At 35.1% G+C, this 24,028-nt stretch overlaps 1 protein-coding gene and 1 pseudogene across 1 annotated transcript; one reads left to right on the top strand and one right to left on the bottom strand.

The window, feature by feature from the left end:
- The first annotated feature begins 1,034 nt into the window (after positions 1–1,034).
- Positions 1,035–2,022, top strand: LOC144334580 (olfactory receptor 52D1-like; annotated as a pseudogene).
- Positions 2,023–8,185: 6,163 nt separating this feature from the next.
- LOC100425264 (olfactory receptor 52E1-like) lies at positions 8,186–9,112 on the bottom strand. Its single transcript, XM_015115107.2, is given in 1 exon segment — positions 8,186–9,112. A coding segment is annotated over 1 exon segment (927 nt).
- Between the last annotated feature and the right edge of the window lie 14,916 nt (positions 9,113–24,028).

Genomic DNA, 24,028 nt, shown 5'->3' on the forward strand with positions numbered 1-24,028 from the left:
ATGGAATTTAAAAATGGTGAGGGGGAGAGCTTTCAAGAAGTAGTCATATTCAAATTAATGGTGATTGTATTTTCCAGTATTATATACAGAATCATTCCCATTCTCTGTATTTTCACAAGTATAGACTATCACTTAATTATGGCAATTCATCCTTTTAATGGCATATGGGGGTTCCAGAATCAGTGTCTGAACTAGAAACTAGGTTTATCACTTACCAGTTATATAACCTTATACAAGTTACTTAAACTCTCCTTATCTAAAAAGGTGAATAAAATTTATATGAGTTAATACATAAAATGTTCTCAGGAAAATACTTGAGTCATAATCAGTGACTGACTAACTTCGAAATGCTACTTATTCTATTATTACATAAATTTTTAATAATCTTATTTTTCTACACTCCTGTTTTCTCCAGTATATGTCTTAATTCAGAAATAATATTCCTTAGACTTTCCAAAGCTCCCTTGACACATGTAGCTGTTTTTATGTTTAAAAGGGAATATCTATCCCTATAGACACTGAAAGTCAAATAGCCAAATTAAGCAATAACTTTGGGTATGAAATTTCAAACATAGATTAAGAAGCTAAATTAAGTTTCATAATTTCAATTCAACACTGAAGTCCAGTCTGCTATACATATTCCAAACCAGACTGCATTGTACTCTGACTTAAGGGTTATTTTTCCTGATCCTAGAGACCCTATAATCTACAGATATCTATAATAGTAAAGAGAGTGTCTGATGAACATTATCAATTGTGTTTCTAAAAAGAAAAAAACAAAACAAACACATAAAACAAAAGAACTGGCTATTAGAGGATGAAGATGGTTTTCAAAATGGTGTTCTAGCAGTGCCCTTTTTGTGGTAGAGTAACTCTGTAATAATATATGACTCTGTCCAATAATTAAATAATTTCTATCTAAATGTTTTATAGACATTATAATTTCTCCATGGCCTACAGTTCCCTGTACTTTAACTTTCTTAACCCACCAGATTTCAAAGTGTATTAACTTTTTTGTTTTTGAGGAAAAATTTATGAAGAGAAAGTAAAAACATTTGACCCTTGTTATGTCACCATACAATAAAACCGATGCACATCCATCAACCTTTATTTTTATTGGCATTCCTGGATTGGAAGCTGCGCACATCTGGATCTCCATCCCCTTTTGTGTGGTTTACCTGTTGGCCCTACTGGTAAACTGCTCTCTTCTCTTTATCATCAAGACAGAGCCCAGCTTCCATGAGCCAATGTACCTCTTCCTCTGCATGCTGGCTGTAGCTGATCTTGTTGTGTGTTCTACAGCTGTGCCCAAACTTCTCAGTCTCTTCTGGTTCCATGATGGAGAGATTCGCTTTGAAGCCTGCCTCACTCAAGTGTTCCTGATTCACTCTTGCTCCACCATGGAATCTGGCTTCTTCCTGGCCATGGCTTTTGACAAATATGTGGCCATTTGTAATCCATTAAGACATTCAGTTATTCTGACACATGCTGTAATTGGGAGAATGAGCCTAAGCTGTTGTACTCAGGGGCATAGCACCTCTCAGTCCTCACCCTTTCCTACTACGCTGGCTTCCCTACTGCAGAACCCATATCATTTCTCACACCTACTGTGAGTTCATGGCCCTCATCAGGACTGACTGTGCTGAGACAAAATTCCGCAGAGCCTACAGCCTCATTGTTGCCTTCCTTACTGGGGGAGTGGACTTTATATTGATCATTTGTCCTTACGTCCTCATACTCCACACTGTCTTCTAGCTCCCATCCAAAGATGCCAGGCTCAAATCTTTGGGCACCTGTGGCTCCCATGTCTGCGTCATCTTGGTATCCTATACTCCAGCCTTCTTCTCTTTTCTCACCCACAGGTTTGGGCACCATGTGGCTTCCCATTTTCACATAATTGTGGCCAACACCTATCTTCTTGTCCCACCCATGGTGAACCCCATTATCTATGGGGTAAGAACCAAAAGGATTCGAGACAGGTTCCTTAAAGTTTTCAGTTTTTCAAAGCCTCTAAGTAAATAATTTTTGTTGGTGAGAAATATCTGAACAAAACATTGTATTATCTTAGAATGTAACGTCTTTCTATTAAGGCCCTCTTTTAATAATGAGAAAACTAAGATTTTTCTGTGGAAAGTAACTTATTCAAACATAATTGTAAGTTTAAACAGATACAAGTATAGATTTTCTATGCACTTCAGAAATATTTACCAAGTAGTGGGATTACTTGATATTTGAATCTTGTCAGACTGTTTAAAATTAATAATTTGAATAATATGACTGTCAAACTATGTATTTCCAAGTTTCAACTGGCATAACTATCTGAATCTTGCCATTATAGAAGATATCAATCTGAACATATTTGGAAACCGGATTAATAAAAGAAGAGGAGGGTTTGGGTCATGGGGCAGAGGAAAGGAAAAAAAAAAAGAAGAGGAGGCTATGGAAAATTCTGACTTTGAACTGTGTCTTTTTTGGGACTATTTTGACAACACTTTGGAGTTTATTCTAAAATGCAGCAATTATTTTTCAGTGTATTCCTACATCGTTTCCCCTTCCCCCTTTTTAAGGAAATCTTACTTTATTATTAACTCTTTCTGATATATGATGACTAAATATGATGATTAAACTTGCTTAACAAAATGTGTGATGAATTTTATTCATTTTTCATGTGTCAATAAAAATGTCATAATGTTTTCAACTGATAAAAGCCTAGTGTCCCTCCCTGAAATCTTAAACATTTAAAACACTGAGATCATATGTTTTATATATAATAAAAAATATTCAGTTTGAGCTTATTAGCAACATTTGGCCACTTAAATTATATGACTCTACATATTTTATATTCTCATGATTTTTTTTCATCTAAAAAGATTATTCTGTATTCACTATTCTGGGTACAGATATGTCAAAAATTTTCAAAAGGAAGAAGCATTTGGTTTTTTTTTGTTTTTTGGTTTTTTTTTTTTTGAGACAGAGCCTCGATCTGTCATCCAGGCTGGAGTGCAGTGGCGAGATCTCGGCTCACTGCAAGCTCTGCCTCCTGGGTTCACGCCATTCTCCTACCTCAGCCTCCCGAATAGCTGGGGGCTAATTTTTGGTATTTTTAGTAGAGACGGGGTTTCACCTTGTTAGCCAGGGTGGTCTCGATCTCCTGACCTCATGATTTGCCCGCCTCGGCCTCGCAAAGTACCGGGATTTCGGGACCGGCCAAACTATGTAATATAATGCCTATTATCCTTCCTTGTGATGTCCAGAATGGTATTGTTCATTTCAATCCTGACAGGCTGTTTAGCTAAGATATATAAAGGTTATGACAATCATTATCTTGAGACAGATGTATTCTAAGTAGAACTGTTTATCAAAGTGTTATTTTCTCAAAATAAACAAAACAAAGCAAAAAATTCATGGAGAATCATTAGAGGCAGTAAGAAGAAGGAGGAGGAGGAGAGACGTTTAAAATCAACATGATGTATAATCATAGATTTTTGGTTGACCATGTATGTCTTATCATAAGATTTACTTTTTTTGTTTGTTTGCCACAGTTCATCCTTCTTGACTGAAGTTCTTTCTTTCTCAAGTACACAATTCAGCGCTTTCTTGAGAGTCTTTTGGTGCTAAGTTCTCTGTTATATGTTCATCTAAAGATTTCATTATTTTACCCTCATTCCTGAAGGATATTTTTCTAGCTACATAATTCTACTTTCCAGTTATTACATTCTTTTAGTCTTTTGAAGTCATTTTCCATAATCTTCTAAAATCTATTTTTGCTTTTAATCAGTGTGTGGTGGGCCAAATTACCATGAATTTGTAGGTAATTATGCGTTCTCTGTGATCATTATTAAATCTTGATGCTTTTTTTGGTATATATAGTTTCACGTGGGTAAATCTTACAGGCATTAGAGTAAGTGGTACAACACCGACAGAACTTTACATACTGTGTGGGAGTTTGTTCATGTGAAACTAGAGAAAGAAAAACCGAAATGGGGGTAGTGTTCTGTCACTTGTGTTGTTAACGCTCTCTAGGTAACTTGTATATGCAGCTAAAATTGAGCAAATTAAGGCACAGAGAAGTTATTAATAGTTGACCACTAGAAAAATATTTTAGTCAAGTTCTTCACCCCTCAAGCTAAAAATTATGTAGAGAATAAATATTATTAAACAGGTCCACAGCTCTTTACTGTACATTCTGTATGCATAATCAGTTAACCCTCACAATATTTTTGGGGTTAATTATCATAAAAATCCAGATAACAGGCCGGGAGCGGTGGCTCACACTTGTAATCCCAGCACTTTGGGAGGCTAAGGCGGACAGATCACGAGGTCAGATCGAGACCACAGTGAAATCCCGTCTCTACTAAAAATACAAAACATTAGCCAGGCGCGGTGGCGCGAGCCTGTAGTCCCAGCAACTCGGAAGGCTGAGGCAGGAGAATGGCCTGAACCCAGGAGGCAGAGCTTTCAGTGAGCTGAGATCGCGCCACTGCACTCCAGCCTGGGCAACAGAGTGAGACTCCATCTCAAAAAAAAAAAAAAAAGAAAAAAGAAAAGAAAAGAAATCCAGCTAATAAATAGCTCAGCACACTCATATTTGTTGGGTTACTGAATAGATAACCTGGGATTTGAAGTCTATCTCTAAAGAAATAACTTTTCTGTAATCTCGCAACTATTTTATATACAACTGAATGTCATTGAATGGGGCTTTCAGGAACACAGCTTCTCACAGACTCAAGTGTCAAATTTGTGACTACCGCTCATACCATTCTCCATGACCACCTTCACTTTAGTTAGATTCATTTAGTCAGTGTTTAATTACTAACCAGAAGTCGCTGGAAATACAATTATACTTAGGGCAACGTTTGTAATCACTTGCAGCGTCTCAGTGGTGGACACATAAAATGTAACCTCTCAATTTCTGAAGAGATTGAGATAAAATAAAATAATGAAGGATGAATTCCAGATATAATATTTTTTAGTGATTAAAATTATTGTAAAGGACTTTGTTTGGCTTGAGAGCCAGTGAACACTGTAACTAACCCCCAGAGTTAGGCATATATTTCTCATGAGAATGGGAAGACTTACCACGTGGCAGAGTGTGAGGAAACACATATAACTTCTTTAGAAAGCCTTACTACCAAAAGAGTGTGTGTGTTTGAGGGGAGGGGTGCTTAATTAAATTTACTCAGTTTGTGCTTGCCAAATTTGCAAGTCTACTACCTTTCTCATTATTCTTATCATTCTCCCTAGCACATAGTGAATCAGCATATATAGAAAGGATGGGATTTATAACTTGAACATGAAGAGTGGGGAGAAACATTTTGCTCCAGTAGTTTGATAAAGTTGATTCAGATACATAAATATTTCAGTATAACATATAACATTTATACAGTGCTGACATTCCTCTAGTCCATTCTGAATTTTTAGATCCCTTAACCTCAGTAATTCCTCCTGCAAACTGACAAGATTTCTAATATTGATATACTTATTTTACAAATAAGAAAACAGAGACTCACCAAAATTAGTTGATTTTTCCAGTCACAGAGATGGTAAAGTTGGAGCCAGGATTTGAACCTAAGGGGTGTGACACTAGATTTACACTCTTACCCACTATACTGTATAGAAATAGTAATAGTTCCTGAATACAAGACATCAGGAATATCAGGTAAGTAAAAACAAAGTTTGCTGTGGTTTAGGCCAAGTCAGAGGTGTGTGTGTGTGTGTGTGTATGTGTGTGTAGAGGTATAGAGGTAGTGCCGTTCAGCTTTGGGTTGGCCAATTCTGGATGCAACTACCTCTCTTTCTAAAGGTGATCCTAGTATTTCCTTTTTGCGATCAACTGATTATTATTAATCAACTTTCAACTTTCTGGAGTGATAGTTCTCAAATTTAGAATGCTTGAAGTTTCTGAAAAATAGAGATTGCTTGAGTCTCCTCTAAGGCAATCAGATTCAAAAGTTCTGTGGTGATTTCCATAACATCTGCTTTTCAACAATCATCGTAATATTTATGATTCAGTGGTTCACAGCCCATCCTTGGAAAAATAGTTATAGGGAGTTACCAATGGATATAGATGCCCTTCCACTTAAATGCTACAGCATGCTTTAAAATTTCTACAAGGGCTTCTTGTTTTTATTTAGCATGTATACATTGGAAGACCATTGCTCTCAAAACCTTATGGCCAAAAAGAAGTGTACAATAAAAAAAGAAAAAAACTCGCAATTTTCTTGGACTGATCAAATAGTTAAAATCACAGAGCAACCAACTAATTCTAACCTAAAGAAAGATAGGCAACTTCAAGAAAGGATGGAACATGACCCCTAGCTTATTAGGGGCAGATGTCAGATTCTACACAAGCCAGTAAAAAGGGTTTACTAAAAGTTTAAAGCAAATTCCTCAAAGTGAAGTGTAGACTTCTGTGATAATATGAAACGAGGGAATTCATTCCCACTCATGTTGTCCTCCCTAGGCTTCTACCAAGTAATGGTGAGAAAGACTGGAGGCAGGACTGCCTGAAAAAGGCTTCCTCATGGAACAGACCTGGTAAAGGGGAATAGCAACCACAGAAGGATGGGAATCACACTTCACCCAGTTCCTTCTTTCTCCTCTTCCCTGAGGAGCGAATGCCTTCAGCCACCAGGGGAACAGAACATGTGAAGACCATTGCTGCTTATAGGAGCAGAAATAAATTCTATAACCACAGCATGAATCAGGATCAGCTGGAATCTCCTGCAGCTTAGGGAGGGGCAGAATCACTCACCTAGAACTTTTCACCTCCAAGACCCAGGAACATGGTGCCAGCCTAAGATTAAGGCTGAACCAATACAACAGAATAAATGGATAGGTAAACGATGAGTTCAATCTCACAGTTGGGGTGCAGGAAAAGTCTATAATTACATAATTATAATGTGTAATTATAATGCCTATAAATACACAGTGCAACTGATTGTTTTTTTCATAGATTTTCTAGTCCAGGGTATAATGTTAATTAATACGTATCTCCCCTAAGAATGTTTGACATTATATTTTCCATCATAATAACAATAAGTAGGTTTTTTTTTTCTAAAGTGCACCCTACAGAATATGTGTCATGGGACGGCCTAAGAAGGGCGCTCTGACACCAATCTTGATTGAAAGTTTCAAATGAGTATTTGAAGATTTAAAAACTCTGAGAGGTCCTGCAATAAATATATTGCTAGAATGTTAGAATTTTCCAAATTTCATAAGCACATTTTCCCTTAAATCTTTTATCCATAATGTCAATAATGTCACATGTACCTGGATAGCACTGAATTATATCACATGGAACTAAACTTTCATTAAAAAAAAACAAAAAACAATAACAACAACAAAAAACACTTAGGTAGTGATAGACCTAGAACATACTTGAACTTTTGACATTCCATAAAAGTGAAACTTCTCTAAGGGATGGCAAAAAAAGGACACATAAACAATATTGTTTGGAAAAGAACAGTTTGTTTTCAAAGAACTATCAGTAAGTTAGATTTTATAAAAACTTGCCCACCAAGTAAAAAAATACAGCATGTCTTCTTTTTTTTCCCCCAAATAAAAAAGACTGCAAATTTACTAAGATTTCAAAATTTCTGCTATTCTCTTTATGGTAGAAGACCTCCATGGCTATCATGTTAACAGTATCAATTTTATACCTTCCAACATTATTATGGCAAAGTCAAAAATAACATTATTTTTAATAGTCCAGGTATATGGAAAATCCCCCAATGTTTCTTGTATAGAACCAGCACTAATCGAGAAGACTCGATATTTTTGTTTAAACTCAGCATATAAATGTCTTTATAGTGTTTTGTTTGTTTGCTTGTTTCTGGTATTTCATTCAAGTTTGCTTTAAACTGACAATGATCATGCTATGCTCAGTCATAAAGGATGCGGGACAAAGTGTTCATATTCTTTCATATTAGGAATCTGAATCATTTGCAAACAATGGAATATCAGAAAACATTTTTATTTATCCATTTGACATGAGCTTAACTTTCCATTTGTGGGGAGCACCTGCCAAACGATTTCCATTTTCAGTCCTTCCCTAAGATGGTCTTAAATACTTTCCAAATATTCTGTTTTTATTTTGAACATAGAAAATTAGTGCCACTTTCATTGTAAATATGATTATTTATGATATTGATAAATAATCTGATATTTATAAATGAGCTATGTTTTATTTATTGGAAAACATTTTCAGCACTTGTGCTCTAATCTGTTTTGTTCTGACACCATAAATTACAGGGTTGAGAGCAGGTGGAATGACTACATAGAAATTAGCCAGAAGGATGTGGATAAAGCGAGGTATATTCTCACCAAACCTATGGGTCATGAATGAGAAAAATGCAGGGGTATAGAAAGTCAACATGACATACACATGAGAACCACAGGTGCTGAGTGCCTTGAGTCGTGCATCATGTGAAGAAAGTCAAAATACAGCATGAAGGATCTGTACATAGGAAATGACAATTGCTATGATGTCAAAGACCAGGATAGAGATGGTACATAAGCCATAGATGACGTTGACCCTGATGCCGGCACAAGACAAGCGGGCAATGCCCATGTGCTCACAGTAAGTGTGAGGAATAATTTGGTGTCCACAAAATGGAAGCCTTAGGATGAGTAGAGCAAAGGGTAAGGCAAAGGCTAACGGTCTCAGAAGGATGGCCAGTGCCATAACTGACACCACCTTGTTTGTCAGCACCAACGTGTAGCGAAGAGGGTCACAGATGGCCACATAGTGATCGTAGGCCATGGCCACAAGCACAGCTGATTCCATGCCAGTGCACAGGTGGATGAAGAACATCTGGGTAAGGCATCCTTCAAAGGAGATTTCTCTCGGGGTAAACCAGAAGATGCCAAGCATTTTAGGGATGGTGGATGTAGACAGACCCAGATCAATAGACAACAGAATGGCCAAGAAGTAGAACATGGGCTGATGGAGATTACTCTCAGTCTGAATCATAAAAAGCATGGTGATATTCCCAAGGACAGCTGTCAGGAACACAACAAAGAAAGGAAATCCAATCCAGAGATGCATACTTTCCAGCCCAGGAATTCCCAGAAGAAGGAAAGAGTAGGGATGAAATAGAGTGGTATTCATTGAGGCTGTTCTTCTGGGAACTTTTTATACTAAAATATATCATAGACTGAATGTCTGTCATTCATTGAGTTTGTCTTATCCTCGCTTAGTGCACAGAGAAAACAAATAAATCAGTGAAACTAATATCTATGATATTTCTGCATCATAGAGGCTTCAAAGTATGTACAATTTAATGGTAATATGTGGCCCAAAGATTTCAGTGTACTTCATTAGATCCATTCAAGTAAATTCAATATTTTAGTTCAACAAACAGTAATTATCTACCACATATGTACCAGATTATATGCTGAGACTGATCGCAAAAGATGAACTAAAGAACGTTTATTTTCTGATGCAACATAGTGGTTTAAATTTAGTGTTAGTAATTGTAACAGTTACGCAAATCAGCAATGTAAACTTATAAAATATTGGTGAGATAAAATTGTTCCCCTACTACTTTAGAAGCACAAAAGATTCTCCTGAAAATATTTTAACCTTATTTCATGGAAAAACTGTTTAATTCACAAATATACATGTTATGGACAAATAAGTAGATACATGATTTAAATATGACCAGACCCATTATAGTTCACATTTATGAGCCGAGCATAGGTAATCTACTCTTCGAAGAAACCACAAATGTATCGAACTGGAACAGTCTAAGATAATTTTGGATGTGTGCAGGTGTTTTATTGTTTAAGTCTGCAAGTCTTTCTCATCCCACAGTCAGCTTCCAATCTCTCCTTTCTTGCGGGTGCAAATATTATAGGAACCCTGCCTTGAGGTTTTATTATTGAAACCTCGTACTCTGGATAACCCTCTCAGGATAATCTTCTTACTCTGGATCTACTTAAGGTGGAATGAACATATCCCTCTTCATTTCAGATCTGGTGATTGTAAAGGTAAACTGAGGCTGGAGCCAAACCGGGAACGAAGACACAAGGCAAATGGCAGTGAGAATAGCTTTTATTAGGGCTTGCGAGCGAGGTTCCCCGGTCCAAAGGCGTGGGCCAAGGAAGTCGCGCTGAGGGAGGAGGGTAGGGGCTTTTTATAGCCAGAGAGGTAGGGAAGCTGGTTGTGCAAACAGGGCCTGGGGGGTCTTGAAACTACTAGGGCAGGAGTTGAGTAAGGGTCATGAGGAAGGGGTCTTTGGAAACTGTCAACCAAAACTGCTGTTTACAAACTTGTGGAATGCAGGTGAGCTGCAGGTCATGGGGGAGTGTGGTTGCCCAGCCGGAACTCTGACGCATGTAAGTCTGCGGGTGTGGACAAGAGTAAAGGGAGCCTTTAACAAAAGGCCTGCTACCCGGGGTAACGCCGCCATGCTGGATCTAGATTCCTGCCTAACAGTGATTAACCTTGCTATTTCTAATTGTCTTTCTGCTGACAACTGTCAAGAAAGAAACAGATTTACAAACATGCACACATACAAACATTAATGTTCAAGTTTATGAAACATCACAAAGTTGTCAGGCAAAGTGAGTTAATTTGTACACACCACTTCTTGATAGTGAGTCTAGTATTTGTTTTGCTATATTAAGTATTGCTATGATGTATCTCATCTTTATAAAACTGTGATCAAGCACACTGTGATCAAGAACTCTTTCTCTTTCACACACTAGTATGTGTGTGCATGTGCGTGTGCATGTGCATGTGTGTGTCTTGGAAGGGTGCACTGCAGCTTGGGTCTTGGACAAATTTCTTAAGAAATCTTAGAAGGTAGAAATTGATCCAGGTATAGGAAGAAGAAAAGGAAATTGAGTTAAGATAATTATTCCAAAACAAGCAAATTGGGAAACAGAAGAGGAATAACTCAGAAAAAAATAACTATTTAGAAAACTATCCTAATTTCATCAGGGGTGACTATATGCAAGATGTGATGTTGTAATTGAGGAGATTGGTGAAAGAGATGTGACTAAATCCTATGTTCAGATTTCTTCTTTGTGAGTTTGGTTTAGCTAACTTAACAGGGCCCAGTATGTGAAAATGGAATAATGTTTAGAAACCAACACTAGGAATTGAGTTCATGTTTTGTTTCTCATTGCCATGTAATATTGAATAAATTATTTTTCTTCTCTGAGATTCCTTACCTATCAAATGAGAGTAAACTTCCTGCATCGCAAGAGCTTTACAAGCGATTTCTGACTCGAGATGGCTCATCAAAAAATTGTATTACAGTTATTGCTTATCCTATTGATAATGACAACGTAAAAAGCTGTAGTGAATTTGTTTATACAGCTTGTCAGGTTATCCTTTACATAATTTAGCAGACATTCAATCCTGATACTCACTTTATCTGCATATAAATATTTTGGTAGCATTTTTAATCCAGTGCAAATTATTATTCTTATCATTTGACATTTACACAAAAATTGCACCACACATTTGGAAATTGCACCACTGAAAAATGATTGGGACTACCTTTTGTCAGAGAAAGACAGCATGTAATTTGGTTGTGTTATACTGGAGAGGGATAATTTCTGAATGGTTTAAGGTAACTTCATTTATGGTTTTTTTCTCCATGTCAAACCTGGGCCTGTGCCGGGGCCATTTATCTAATCTTTAGATTAAGTCAGAAGGACTAAAGGAGAGAGAACAGTGAGAAATACACAGAAGACATGAAGAGAAGGAACTTTGATAGATCACTACATGGCTGTGAAGAGCTCAAGTGCATAGAATGGCAAAAGTATCAAAAGATGTAAGAGCTTCACACAGAGATTGTGTAAGATGTATAAGAAAGAATTGAAGGTAGTAGTTGCTCAAGTGTATATGAAATTATGCCAACACATTCTTACAGTAAGCTCCCTTATCCACTTCCCTCAATAAGAAGGTTTTCTTTTCTTTCCCCTATTTTATCACCTTCTGCTCTTTTCATTGTTCTCAGCCGCAGATCAGAATCCATACTTCCAAAATGTTACTTACCAGCAGAGACACCTGCAGAAGTAAGCAAATCTCCCTTCACATTATTCTGAATTCCATTTGCTTAGGCGGGTGGTGTTTTGTACGGTGGTCACAACATCCAGAGTGAGATCTTTGCAACACCCTATATTGGAACACCCTAGAGATAATGGGATCTGCAGAGCTCTGAGCTTAGTATTAACCCTTTCTTGTGAAATTGAATGTTACTGGACATAGACAACCCATGTCCTGATTCTGAGACCAGATTCTGAAATATAAGATTATCTTATTTCCAAGGGTAAAATTAATATTTTTAAAATATATATTATTATTATTTTAAATCTTATAAACTCCTTAAATATTTTTAACAGTATTCCCGGTATCAGTTCTGCATTCTTTGTCCTGAACACCTCAAGGAGGGTGGGACTAGTCCATACACCATAATAAGTAGGCTAATGACCAAATTAAATCTATATATATCTTGTTACTATTGTGCAACTACCTCTTGACTCCATACTTAGTATAATAGTGACATTACAAAGTAAATAATCATATCATAATGACTCAATATTTAGCATAACTACACTGTCTTAAAGTGAAGAGATGCATTCAATTTTGTAGACACTGAGAACTATCATGTCATTCCTCTGCAGGTTTCCCATGAGTAACGGAAAGCAGAGATGAAAATCCAGAGGTCAGAGACTAGCTATTTTGTTACTACTGATTGGTTATCTAAAATCACGTTCAGTTTGCTTTATCCAATTAATCTCAATTTTGAAATCTGTAAAATGAGGAAATTTGTTAATCAGCTTTTGTCTCCTTTGTTCCTAACATCATATGAGTTTTTAATCCCATGTCACTGATGTAGAGACAGCAATAGAGAGGGAACGAGCTTGTGCAATGCTGCAGAGCTGAGTTTTCCAGGCTTCCATTTTAGAAGGTTTGTACATGAGTGATAGGGACTGATCTTGGTCACTGAAAAGGATGTCAGCTTCATAGTCCATTCACTGATGATTCAACAAATACACATTAATTATCGACTATTATCAGGCATTGTTTTAGGTGCTGTTCATATACTAACAAACAGAACTGATAAAATACCCTTTTCTACAGTAAGAGAAACAAGACAAGTGACCGAAGAAATAAAATAAGTCTTTCAACTTTATGTTAAAACGTAAAGTACAAAGTGGGAGTGGCTATGGTTATAGTAAGTGTTGGTAATTCTAAAGGAACATTGTCAGGGGAACTGACACTAGGAATATGACATTGAAGTAAAGGTTTCAGGGAGGTAAGAGAGCAAGCCATGTAGAATCTGGGAGAGGGTCAGGTGGAGTGTTCCAGGCAGAGAGAACAGCAAATGCAAAGACACTGAGGCTAAGGCACGAATGGTGTGGTCAAGAAAAAGCACAAGTGTTAGAGCATCAAAATCTCTGAGATATAACCATATTGGAAATCCTTAGAAGTCCATAAACACATATTTCATTGTCATCATTCAATAGGTACACATGAAAGGAGATCCTCATATAGTGGCTAGCACTCAGGGCAGCCCATGGATAGTAGTTCAGTCAAGGAGCCGTATTTAAGTCAATTACTTGTTGTCTTGTTTGGTTACCTTTATTTTCTTAGAATAGCAAAAAAAGAAATGGTAACAACAACAACAAAAAACACATTGCCAGACTATTAATAGTTATATTTTTAAGCATTGGTTGATAATGCATAGGTATATTTGCATGACTTCTCATCCCTTCTTCTATTAAGCTATAGTAAGTACTACTGGGTATTTAAGGATCACAAATGTATAAAGAAAACAGAAAATGAGTGTTTTATTTTGTTTAAGTAGTTAGTCAAATCGGGTGAAGAGGAAACAACAACATACGCAAATAAAAAAAATGGGTGGATGGTTCCTTTTATGGCAGTTCATTATTTGCATACATTTAAAAATCTGTATCACACAGTAAGGTTTACTTGCAAGTAGTTGCAAATATTGCTTTAGTTCTCTCCTAAATTGAGCGTCATTGTGGAGATTCTAATTCTGATAATTATTATCACCATGTGGGTGACATCCTTTACTACCCTGTAAATCTGAAGGGTTACATGTTTGTTTAATTTTGGAAATTGTTAGTCATTTTTTCAAATATTTTACCTCTTTATCAATAATTTTTCTGCAATTCATGATATATGCTTTTGAAAACATTTTTCCTCCAATTATGCACACTTTTTTCATTTTCTGATATTTATTCACTAGTAATAATTTCCTATTTGCTTTTGTGATTGCTTATGTAACAGGATGTATGTGTATGTACTTGAACATAACATTGTGTAATTTTATGAAAAGAATTTTATGAAAATTGATGAGAGAAAATCTACTAATTATCTTTTTTTCCCAAATTTTTTTTAGAAATTCAATTATACAAGGGTCATATTAATTTCCTATTGCTACCATAATGAACTATCACAAATTTAGTGGCCTTAAACAACACAAATTTACTATCCTATAGTTCTGTAGCTTGCAAATTCAACACATGTCACTATGCTAAAAGCAATATCTTAGCAGGTTGCATTCTTTCCTGGGGGCTTTAGGGGAGAATCCACCTTCTTAACTTTTCCATCTTTTGGTGGCTGCCAGCATGTTTTGGTTCATGGCCTCCTTCTATCTTCAAGGCCTGCAATAGCCTGTGCAGTCTGTCTCACATAACATCCCTCTGACAATGACTCTTCTGCTGCCTGCTACTCCCACTTTGTAAGGATGTTTGTAATTACATTGAACATGCCTATATCATCTAGAATAACTTCCCTATCTTAAGAACAGATGATTATCAGCCATAACTCTATCTGCAACCTAAATTCCCCTTTATCTTTGGGGTTCATTATTTTACCTGACGCATAGGTTGCTTTATTTTTTTTTTAATTTGTTTACTTATGCTGTACCTCACATATAGTGTCTACAGTGCTTTTTTCCTTCTCCTCTTTTTTACATGTATATACAATTGACTTACTCATTTACATTAGAAATTCATTATCAACAATCCTTCTCTTGATACAACATGTATTTATCCTGAGAAGACTTTTATTAATATTTACGTTGGCATTTGTTGGTTTCTTCTAAGTTTTCTGGGACCTTTCCAAAATATAACAATTTAAAAATAATTTTCATCCTGGGGTTTTACTGGGCCATATATAAGTATAAGGTAAGAAATATAACTAGGAATCTTGATGGCCTGCACTGAAAGCTTTGCTATTTAAGATCTACACAACTTTGGGCTTTAATTAGGTTTTCAATTTTACAGTTCCTTCACGGAATAGAAGTAAAGACTCTTGATTTCTTAATTCGAGTTTTAATATTGTTTTCACATGCAGAGTTTCCATTTGAATCTTTAAAAGGGTTCTAGTTTTTTAACGAACACTTCAAATTTTATTTAATTTTCTTAAGTATATTTAATTGCAGTTACTATAAAACCTATTTGAAAACAGTATTATTTGATCTTCTATGTTTATTCCTGTTTAAGAAAAGACTGGTGTTATGACACATTTGTTTGATTCTTTCTCTGCTTGGTTATGCTAATGCAAGATACTTTGTGTAAAATAGGTTAGAAATATTAATAATTTAAGTCCAAGGATAATGTATATAACACTATTCTAACTTAGAAATTTAGCTTTAGATTTACTTCTGGCAGGTGGCCATGGTCACTAACAATCTCAGATCTTAATTAAAACAGCATTTGAGATTGTTTGAACCTATGTCAGTCTCTCTGTGAATGCATCTATTTCTGGCTCACTCTGAACACTTAGGGAAGTTCCCTATGAGATCACCAAATGTCTGGGTAGTTTCTTGAATCTGCCTACTTCCAGTAACCATTTTAGTACCATATTCTTTTTATTCAATTCTACAATTTTAATATTCACATAGTGCCTTTATGCTGTTGAAAATTTACATAGTTGGAGCCTACCCACTCCCCATTGTGTATCTAAGCTCATCCGGCCAGCAGAGGTAGAATCAGATTTTCCTTGATTCTCTCCCACTTGAACCTCCCTTAGGAATTCTCAGTTTCTATGGAAATTCCCTGTACCTCTACCTGAGCAACTCACATTCCTTAGACCCACAGCTCTCTACTCCGTATATACCATGAGTAGCTACAGTTCCCCCAGGCTTCCAGAACTCCAGGACAAATTAGACACTTCCTTAAGCATTGGTATATAAACTGGTAACCTTCTAGACTCCTTAGGCAGAACGAAGCCCAACTTGAGCATCCTAACCAGGAGTAAGAGTACAAAGCAATAAGCTAGTGAAGGGATGGGTAAACAGAAGTAGCCTACACATTTTATAAGTCCGATGGAGGGAGGAGGGCAGAGCTAGGAGGGAAAACAACTGCCATTTGTGAAAAGAAACAAGGAAAGAAAAGGTTGGCTAAAGGAAAGAGAGATTGGCTTTAGGAAGTTAGAAATAGGGGATATAAGTGAAGAGAAAATGGAGAAAATTTTGTAGGAGAAAATAAAGTGTTAGTGATACAGTAATATAAAGGAAAATGTGGTGGGCTGTTTTAGATAACTGAATGAAAATGTTTTAATAGAATGGTAAAAAAAAGAGGTTTGAACTGTTATACCAATAAAAAGAGTGAAAAAAAAATGCCTGTAGTTTGGTATACAAGAGTGGCAATGCTGTTTTGATATCAGAAAGAGTAAAGCTGTCTGGGAAGCAAGCTGAGGATTTTGAGCAAAAGAGCACAATGATGAGAAGGAAGATGACTGGAGCAAAACCAGATGTATACTTCTACTTCTCTTTACACACATAAGGAAAAATGATCCCATTATGTAACAGTCTCACAAGTGATAACATAGCAATGTTTTCCCTTTTAATATGAGATCTGTAGAAAGAAATTATCTTGTTAGCAGAGGAGTGACTTGACTTGCCAATGTTTCATTGTTGTTGCTTTGTTTTTCAAGAATTTACTACCTGCTATAAAAACACAGTTTTAGGAAGAATCGCACAAGAGTGGAAAGAATGAGATAAAAGGCTAACAAAGTATCACAGAAAGAAACAGTAATGACAGTGCTAAAGATCAGAAGTAAATAAATTAAAGCATGTTGGACATAGAAACAAGGGGACTTATTAACGAACTTGACAGAGGTAAAAGGTTTTTAATAATGGAGAACAATACCTAGTTTTCAGATTTGAATAACCATGCAGTAAGATTTACTTTTACTGAGAAGGAAATGTTAAAGGAATTATTAAGGAAAATTCTTTATTGATTGTGTGATGTTTACTGTGCCTCTTAGATGTTCTAATATCCAGTATGCTGTCGAATATACTATTTGGGAGATCATTTGAGGAGTCAGGTGTGCTGATGTACAGTGGAGTTACCAATGCATAGACAGATTTGAATGCTGCATTGCTGAATTTAAAAATCTTAGAGAAAGAACATAGTTATATATGAGAGAGAAAACCACATCTAAAATACAAGGTACCCATGGCAACATTTAGAGATCTGACTATGAAGGAATATTCAAGAAAATTTTTAAAAAGATTAGCAATATGAAAGGAAGTAAGAGTATATTAGTTATATACATACAGTGTGCTATGTTATACATATGGTATGTGATACATAAACATATTCAGTATATATAGATGCAATATATATGTATAAGAGTATGTTATATATATACACATATAGTATATTTGAACCTTTTATTTTAAGTTCAGGGTACATGTGCAGGTTTGTCATTCATTTCTCACTGTAAGAAGTTCCACTTGTGTCTAACTAAATTGTCAAAAATATATAACAAATATATATTTCAAAGTATATGTACTTCAAAATATAGGTTCATACATACATATATACATATATATGTATATAAACACACACACAAACACCTATACATATTTATGTATGTGTGTATGGGTATGTTCGTGTATATCTAGCTTGCTATTTGAACATGTATATATATATAAACTAGTACATATGCATATGTACACACACACTTTTAAACAAACTATATAAAGATATATACTTTGTAATATATACTTTGTTTCAAAGAATGGAATGATCCAGGGTCACATGCTGCTGGAAGTTGTAGTAGGATGAGACAGGGATATTTGTTTGGGTTTGGTATCCAGGGATCAATAATGAACTTAACTAAAACTGTTTTAGTTTCAGCCAGGTATTGGGTAGGATGCTAAAATAAAGAGATTTTGGGTGAAGTGAGGACAGATTATATACCCTGTTTGGTCTCACAGCCCCTTTTCACATATTTTTAAATTATTTCAATTGATTCATCTTCCTTGATGGGTGATACTGTTTATCTGTTTTCAGTCTTTGTCACCAGAAATATATAGATATTCCTAGTTTTAGTTCTAAGCCTTTTTTTAGCTTTTGTTTTAGGTTCAGGGGTACATTTACAGGTTTGTTATCCATTTCTGACCATAAGAAGTTGCACTTGTGTCTGATCAGATTGTAAACACAAAGAAAATTTTGTCAGCATCAAAATAAAGGTAATTTATAACACGCAAGGCAACCCTTACTTAATTATCAGCAGATTTCTCAGCAGAAACCTTGTAAGCCGGGAAAGGATGGGATGATATATTCAAAGTGCTGGGGGCCAAATGAGATTACTATATTCACTCAACCCAGTTTGTCCTTTACAAATGAAAGACTTTACCCAACAAACGACACTGAGGAAATTTGTCACCACTAGACCTGTCTTACAAGAGGTGCTGAGGGGAATTCATTCTGAAATGAAAGGATGCTAAATAGTACATATGAAAGTACAAATCTCACTGGTAAATGTAATATATATACGAATGCCGAATAATGTAATACTAAATGGTGGTGAAATAATAACTTTTAACACTAGTATAAAAGTAAAAGGAAAAAATATTAAGAATAACTACAACTGCAAAAAGTTGTTAATTGATGCAAATATAAAAATCAACTCTAACACAATAATATAAAATGTGTGCACAGGTGAGTAAGTGTAGAGTTATTGTAAATTAGTATAAGATTGAAGGTTAAGTTGTTAGCTTGAAATGGAGTTATAAAATATGAGGTAAAATAATGAGTAAATCTGTGTTTGATTTCTTTGTTTTTCTTTTCAAAAACAATTTCTGTCTGATTATCTCCTTAATTATCCCCAATTCACATTGATTGAGGTATGGCTGTTTCAAATGCTACTTTGATGTTCAAAACAAAGTAATTCAGAAGGAACTATGTAATTCTGCACAGGTTAAACAAGTCATACATATGTAACTTATTCAGCAGTTATTCTCAGAAAAAAAAGCTCTCTTAAAAGAGGAGTTATTTTATTTCACCAACAAATTAGTTTAGTGATTTTACAGTTGTATTTTCATTCAGAATAGATTGTAACATAAAAAGAATGTTTAATGTGACATGATAGACTGGATGGGTTGCACTTATTTATCAGCAAAGTGTTGTCATGGCCAATGTTTCTATTTTTGTGTCTTCTGAAAACCATCAGTCATATTTTATGCAGTTCTATTTATTCAAAAACGTGATGCCCATAATTTTGTTCATTTACATATTTCTCAAGAAGATGGATATTTTATGTACACAGACAATTTTTTCTAGTAGTTATTTATTCTTTATTTTACCTGTTAAACATCCCACATTTTATAAAATGGGATATAGACTTACATAGCATATGATTTACAACCTTATCACTATCATTAATTTGGGTAGTAATCCCAATAATGTATGTGGCATTTCTTTCAAACTACCAGGATTTGTTAACCTCTCTAATATTGAGTAAAGCATTTTTCTATGGAACAGTAAAAGCTTTCCATGGTCAGAAATGCTTTGAAAATACTGCCCCATCAAATAATAATAGCAAGGTGCATGAAGACAGATTAGATTAATTTAGTTAACTTTGAAAATGATTGAGACTGGGTGCACTGGCTCACTCCTGTAATCCCAGCATTTTGGGAGGCAGAGGTGGTCAGATCACTTGAGGCCAGGAGTTCGAGACCATCCTGGACAACATAGAGAAACTCTGTTCCTACTAAAAATACAAAAAATTAGCCAGATATGACAGTGCGTGCCTGTAATCCCAGTTACTCTGGAGGCTGAGGCAGGAGAATCACTTGAACCAGAGAGGCGGAGGTTGCAGTGAGCCGAGATCACGCCACTGCACTCCACCCAGGGTGACAAAGTGTGACTCTGTCTCAAATAATAAATTTTAAAAAATGAAAATAATTGCATTATCATAAATCTAATAGTCTAAAAGGCTTCTATTTTTTCTCATTAGTTTTTAATTAAACATTTGACATGTATCTTAAATTCCTAAAGTCATGATTGCCTCAGCTTTGAGCTAGAGATACTAACGTGTTTTTCAGATGGATGTTGCGAGTTTTGAAAAAAATGTGTATTTGTCTAACCTGTGTGTAATATTATGCATGTGTGTGTGTATTTTATCCAGTATGTATAACACAGGTAAGTCATACATTATGTTTTCGTTTCTTTCTATTTTCCTTCCATGTCAATTCACTACTTTTATGTCTAGCTTAATTTCCCAGATCATCCATTAGAAGCATTTTAAACATCTGACAAGCCTCTTAAACTTATTGATCCTTAGCTCACTTATATAGAAAATAAGGAAAATCCATATTCTCCTTGAAGGGTGTTCCTTTTATAAATTAGAGATGATTTTGCACGTAACAAAACTTTGCAAATAGTAGGCAGTACTTCAATAATTGGTAGTTGATGCTGCTGTTTTCACTATTATTCTGTATTTTGTTTTACAATAATCATGATTAAATATTTTTAAATGGACCAATTTTAAACCTTTAGGAGATTTTTTGTGTATTTTGGCATAAATTTTGATCAGTCTGTGTGTCTATTGAATAGAGAGTACCCACCCTATGTGTTAATCCGTATGTGTTATCATTCAATCAACTGGAATTAATTTCCACCACTACATTTAAGAGCTAGGAAACCCCTACCTTGTTCAAAATTCAAAGGGGTTCTTTGGTGATGATGGTAATAACGAGAGAGGATAGCTAAAGTAAAAAGTATTCAGGCAAATCTTAGCATAATATTGGCAATGAGGCTATATTGTCAGGGTTTAGGGAGAGTAGAATGCTACCAAAGTTGAAAGTATCACATAGAACATTTTATTTTAATTTACTGTATACATCCATCTAAGAACTTATCCCTGAGATGTTTCTTACTTATCTAAAGTGCTCTGTATACAGTACGTTTCAAAGTGATAGAATTTCCTGCAAAAAAGCATGTACACAAATGTATGTTTCTTATATTAAATTTTTGTCTCCGAACCGCAGAAGCCTGTGTGGTGACATACTGATTGGGTGAGCATACATTTCTGTAGACTGTGGACTTACACATTCACAAACTGGATGTTCCTTCCTAATGACATCCAGTTTAGGAATAGCACCTACTACATATGAGGTTCTGAATGCAATGTTATGAAATTTGAGTGAGAGAAATGTCTTGTCATAAAAATTATATTCTAATATGTGGCTCTATTGGCTTTCTTCTGTATTTAAATACACCAAATTTCTCTATCTGCTTTTCATACCACATTTTGAGATCTGTTGCTGCATTATTATTATTATTATTATTATTATTTGAGACAGAGTCTCGCTCTGTTGCCCAGGTTGCAGTGCAGTGGCATGATCTCAGCTCACTGCAACCTCTGCCCCCCAGGTTCAAGCGATTCTCCTGCCTCAGCCTGCCAAGTAGCTGAGACTACAGGCATGAACCACAAAGCCTGGCTAATTTTTGTTTTTTGGTTTTGTTTTTTAGTAGAGATGAGGTTTTACCATATTGCTGCATTCTTGTTCTCTCTACCCGATACCCTTATAATTTCATTTAAGCAGGTGATGTTATTTTTCTCTATTATTTGGAGTAGTTGATTGATACGTTTATATTAGATATGAATGCATCCATTTTTGCTGGGTAATTGATGTTTCATGGAACTTCTTCTTTTAATATAATTATAATAGTTTTCTGAGTGTCAACTTTTGTAATTGTTGGATGCTGGAGATAAAATAGTGACTATGTCACCTTCCCTGACTTTGTGGAATTTATAGAGTCTAATGTCAATCAGCAAATTCAATGTAGAAATGTCCATACTTTTCATTTTAATTGTTCTATATCATTATAATTTATGTTTGTCTCTCCTTAAGAGACACAATGATTTAATGGTAATGGGGTATCCCAAATGGGATGCTGAATTAGAAAAAGGATATTAGCTAAAAGCTAAGAAAATCTTAATAAAGTATGAATTTTAGTTATAAATATGTATCAATTAGTTGCTTCATTAATTTTGGAAAATAGACTACACTAATATAAGATGTTTGCAATAAGAGGAATTAAATGTAGGATGTATGGGAAGTATCTGTAATATCCTCACGAATTACAGTTGTATCTAAAATTATTCTAAACCAAAATAAGTATTTTTCAAAATCACAATGAATAAATAGGTCCTTTGGGGAGGAAGCTATTTTTAAAAAATACTGAGTCTCCCTGTCAATGAACTTAGTATACAAATGCGTTGATTTTAATTCATATTTAATATAATTTAATAAGGTTTTATAATTTACCAAAAAAAAAAAAAGTTCAGCCATTAACACAACTTTCTTCTATTATGGAAACCATCTTAGGTTGGAAAAGCACTAAGATTTTAAAGTAAGAATAATAAGCTGAGAAAAAAAATAGCTCTAAATTTATCTCTCATTCTCCATTTCACCATAATTCCCCCAAATATTTTTTATATCCTTGTTGAGAGAAAAATTGAAATTCTCTGTCTTAGTAGAATTTTTATAATTAGAATTTAATTTCACACAACTTCATTAATTTTATTATTTGAAGTATTTATTTCATAATGCATTTTGTTTATTTCATTCTAACTATCTTTGACTGTATTTATGTATATGCTTGTTTATGTTTTGTATGTCCCTTTCCAATGTCACTCAATTCCTCCCATCCTGATCACTCATTACAGTTTTGTCAGCCTGTTTCTACTTCTTTTCCTTGTAACTGAAATTATAAACCAGGAGCATAATTCCTTAATGCTTTCCCCACATGTACTAACAGCAGTTGATGCCTACTGGTGAATTAATAGTTCAACCAGAAACATACATATCACAATAGCACACACACACATGAACACACATGCAAGTGATTGTTTCTTCTTCATGATTATATTTAATATGGCTAAATGAGCTCTAGAGATTATTAATTACCACATATGAAAGGACAAATGTTTAAACTCACTATCTCTGAACAACAATCCTCACAGGTTTTGATGTACTGATCTCCAAAGTGGGCTGCATACAAACTCAGTCAATACACAGGATGTTAATATTTTATTTTCTTCCTGTGTGCATTTAAGTGACCAGTGACTCAAAAATATGCATCAATTAACCAAAGTATTAATGAGGAGACCAAATAGAGAAAACATGAAAGACATTAGACCACAAAAAGCATTCTATGTCTTATAATGGCCAACCCTTTTGAAACTAGTAAAACATACAAATTTAAGGGAGTCTTTATAGCATTCTTGCCATTTTAATGAAAAACCAAGTAAAGTAAGTACCTCTCTTCCAATATTTAGTGGTTTACAATTTGCTTCTGTTTAATACTAAATATGTGTGACAGAATTCATCAGAATGAATAAATGTTGACCTGGAATTGAAAGTCGTAAAAACTCAGCCCAAGAGGGGGAAAAAAGTGCTCATGTCAACAGAGAAGTTTTGTTTAAATACTTAACTCTGAAGGCATGAGGTGTGTTCTGAGAAATATTTTCATCCAGAAAGGGAGAGAGAGAAAGATACTAGAAAATAGGATAGTAAGTAAAGTTAAGAATAATTATACTGGAGGCTCTTCACTGTAAAACATTATTGAGTGTGTCAAATGGCTTAGAAATACCTGCTTCCTGCCAAGAACATGCAACAGTAACAGGGGAAGGCTAGATTAATCAAAGGGGTAATCACTGGTGTGCAACACAAAGTTGCAGAAGTGACAACCGAATGTTTTATCTCATCAAATAAATCTTTGGCTTAATCTA

This window comes from Macaca mulatta, chromosome 14 (genome assembly GCF_049350105.2).
Source record: "Macaca mulatta isolate MMU2019108-1 chromosome 14, T2T-MMU8v2.0, whole genome shotgun sequence".
Taxonomy (NCBI): domain Eukaryota; kingdom Metazoa; phylum Chordata; class Mammalia; order Primates; family Cercopithecidae; genus Macaca; species Macaca mulatta.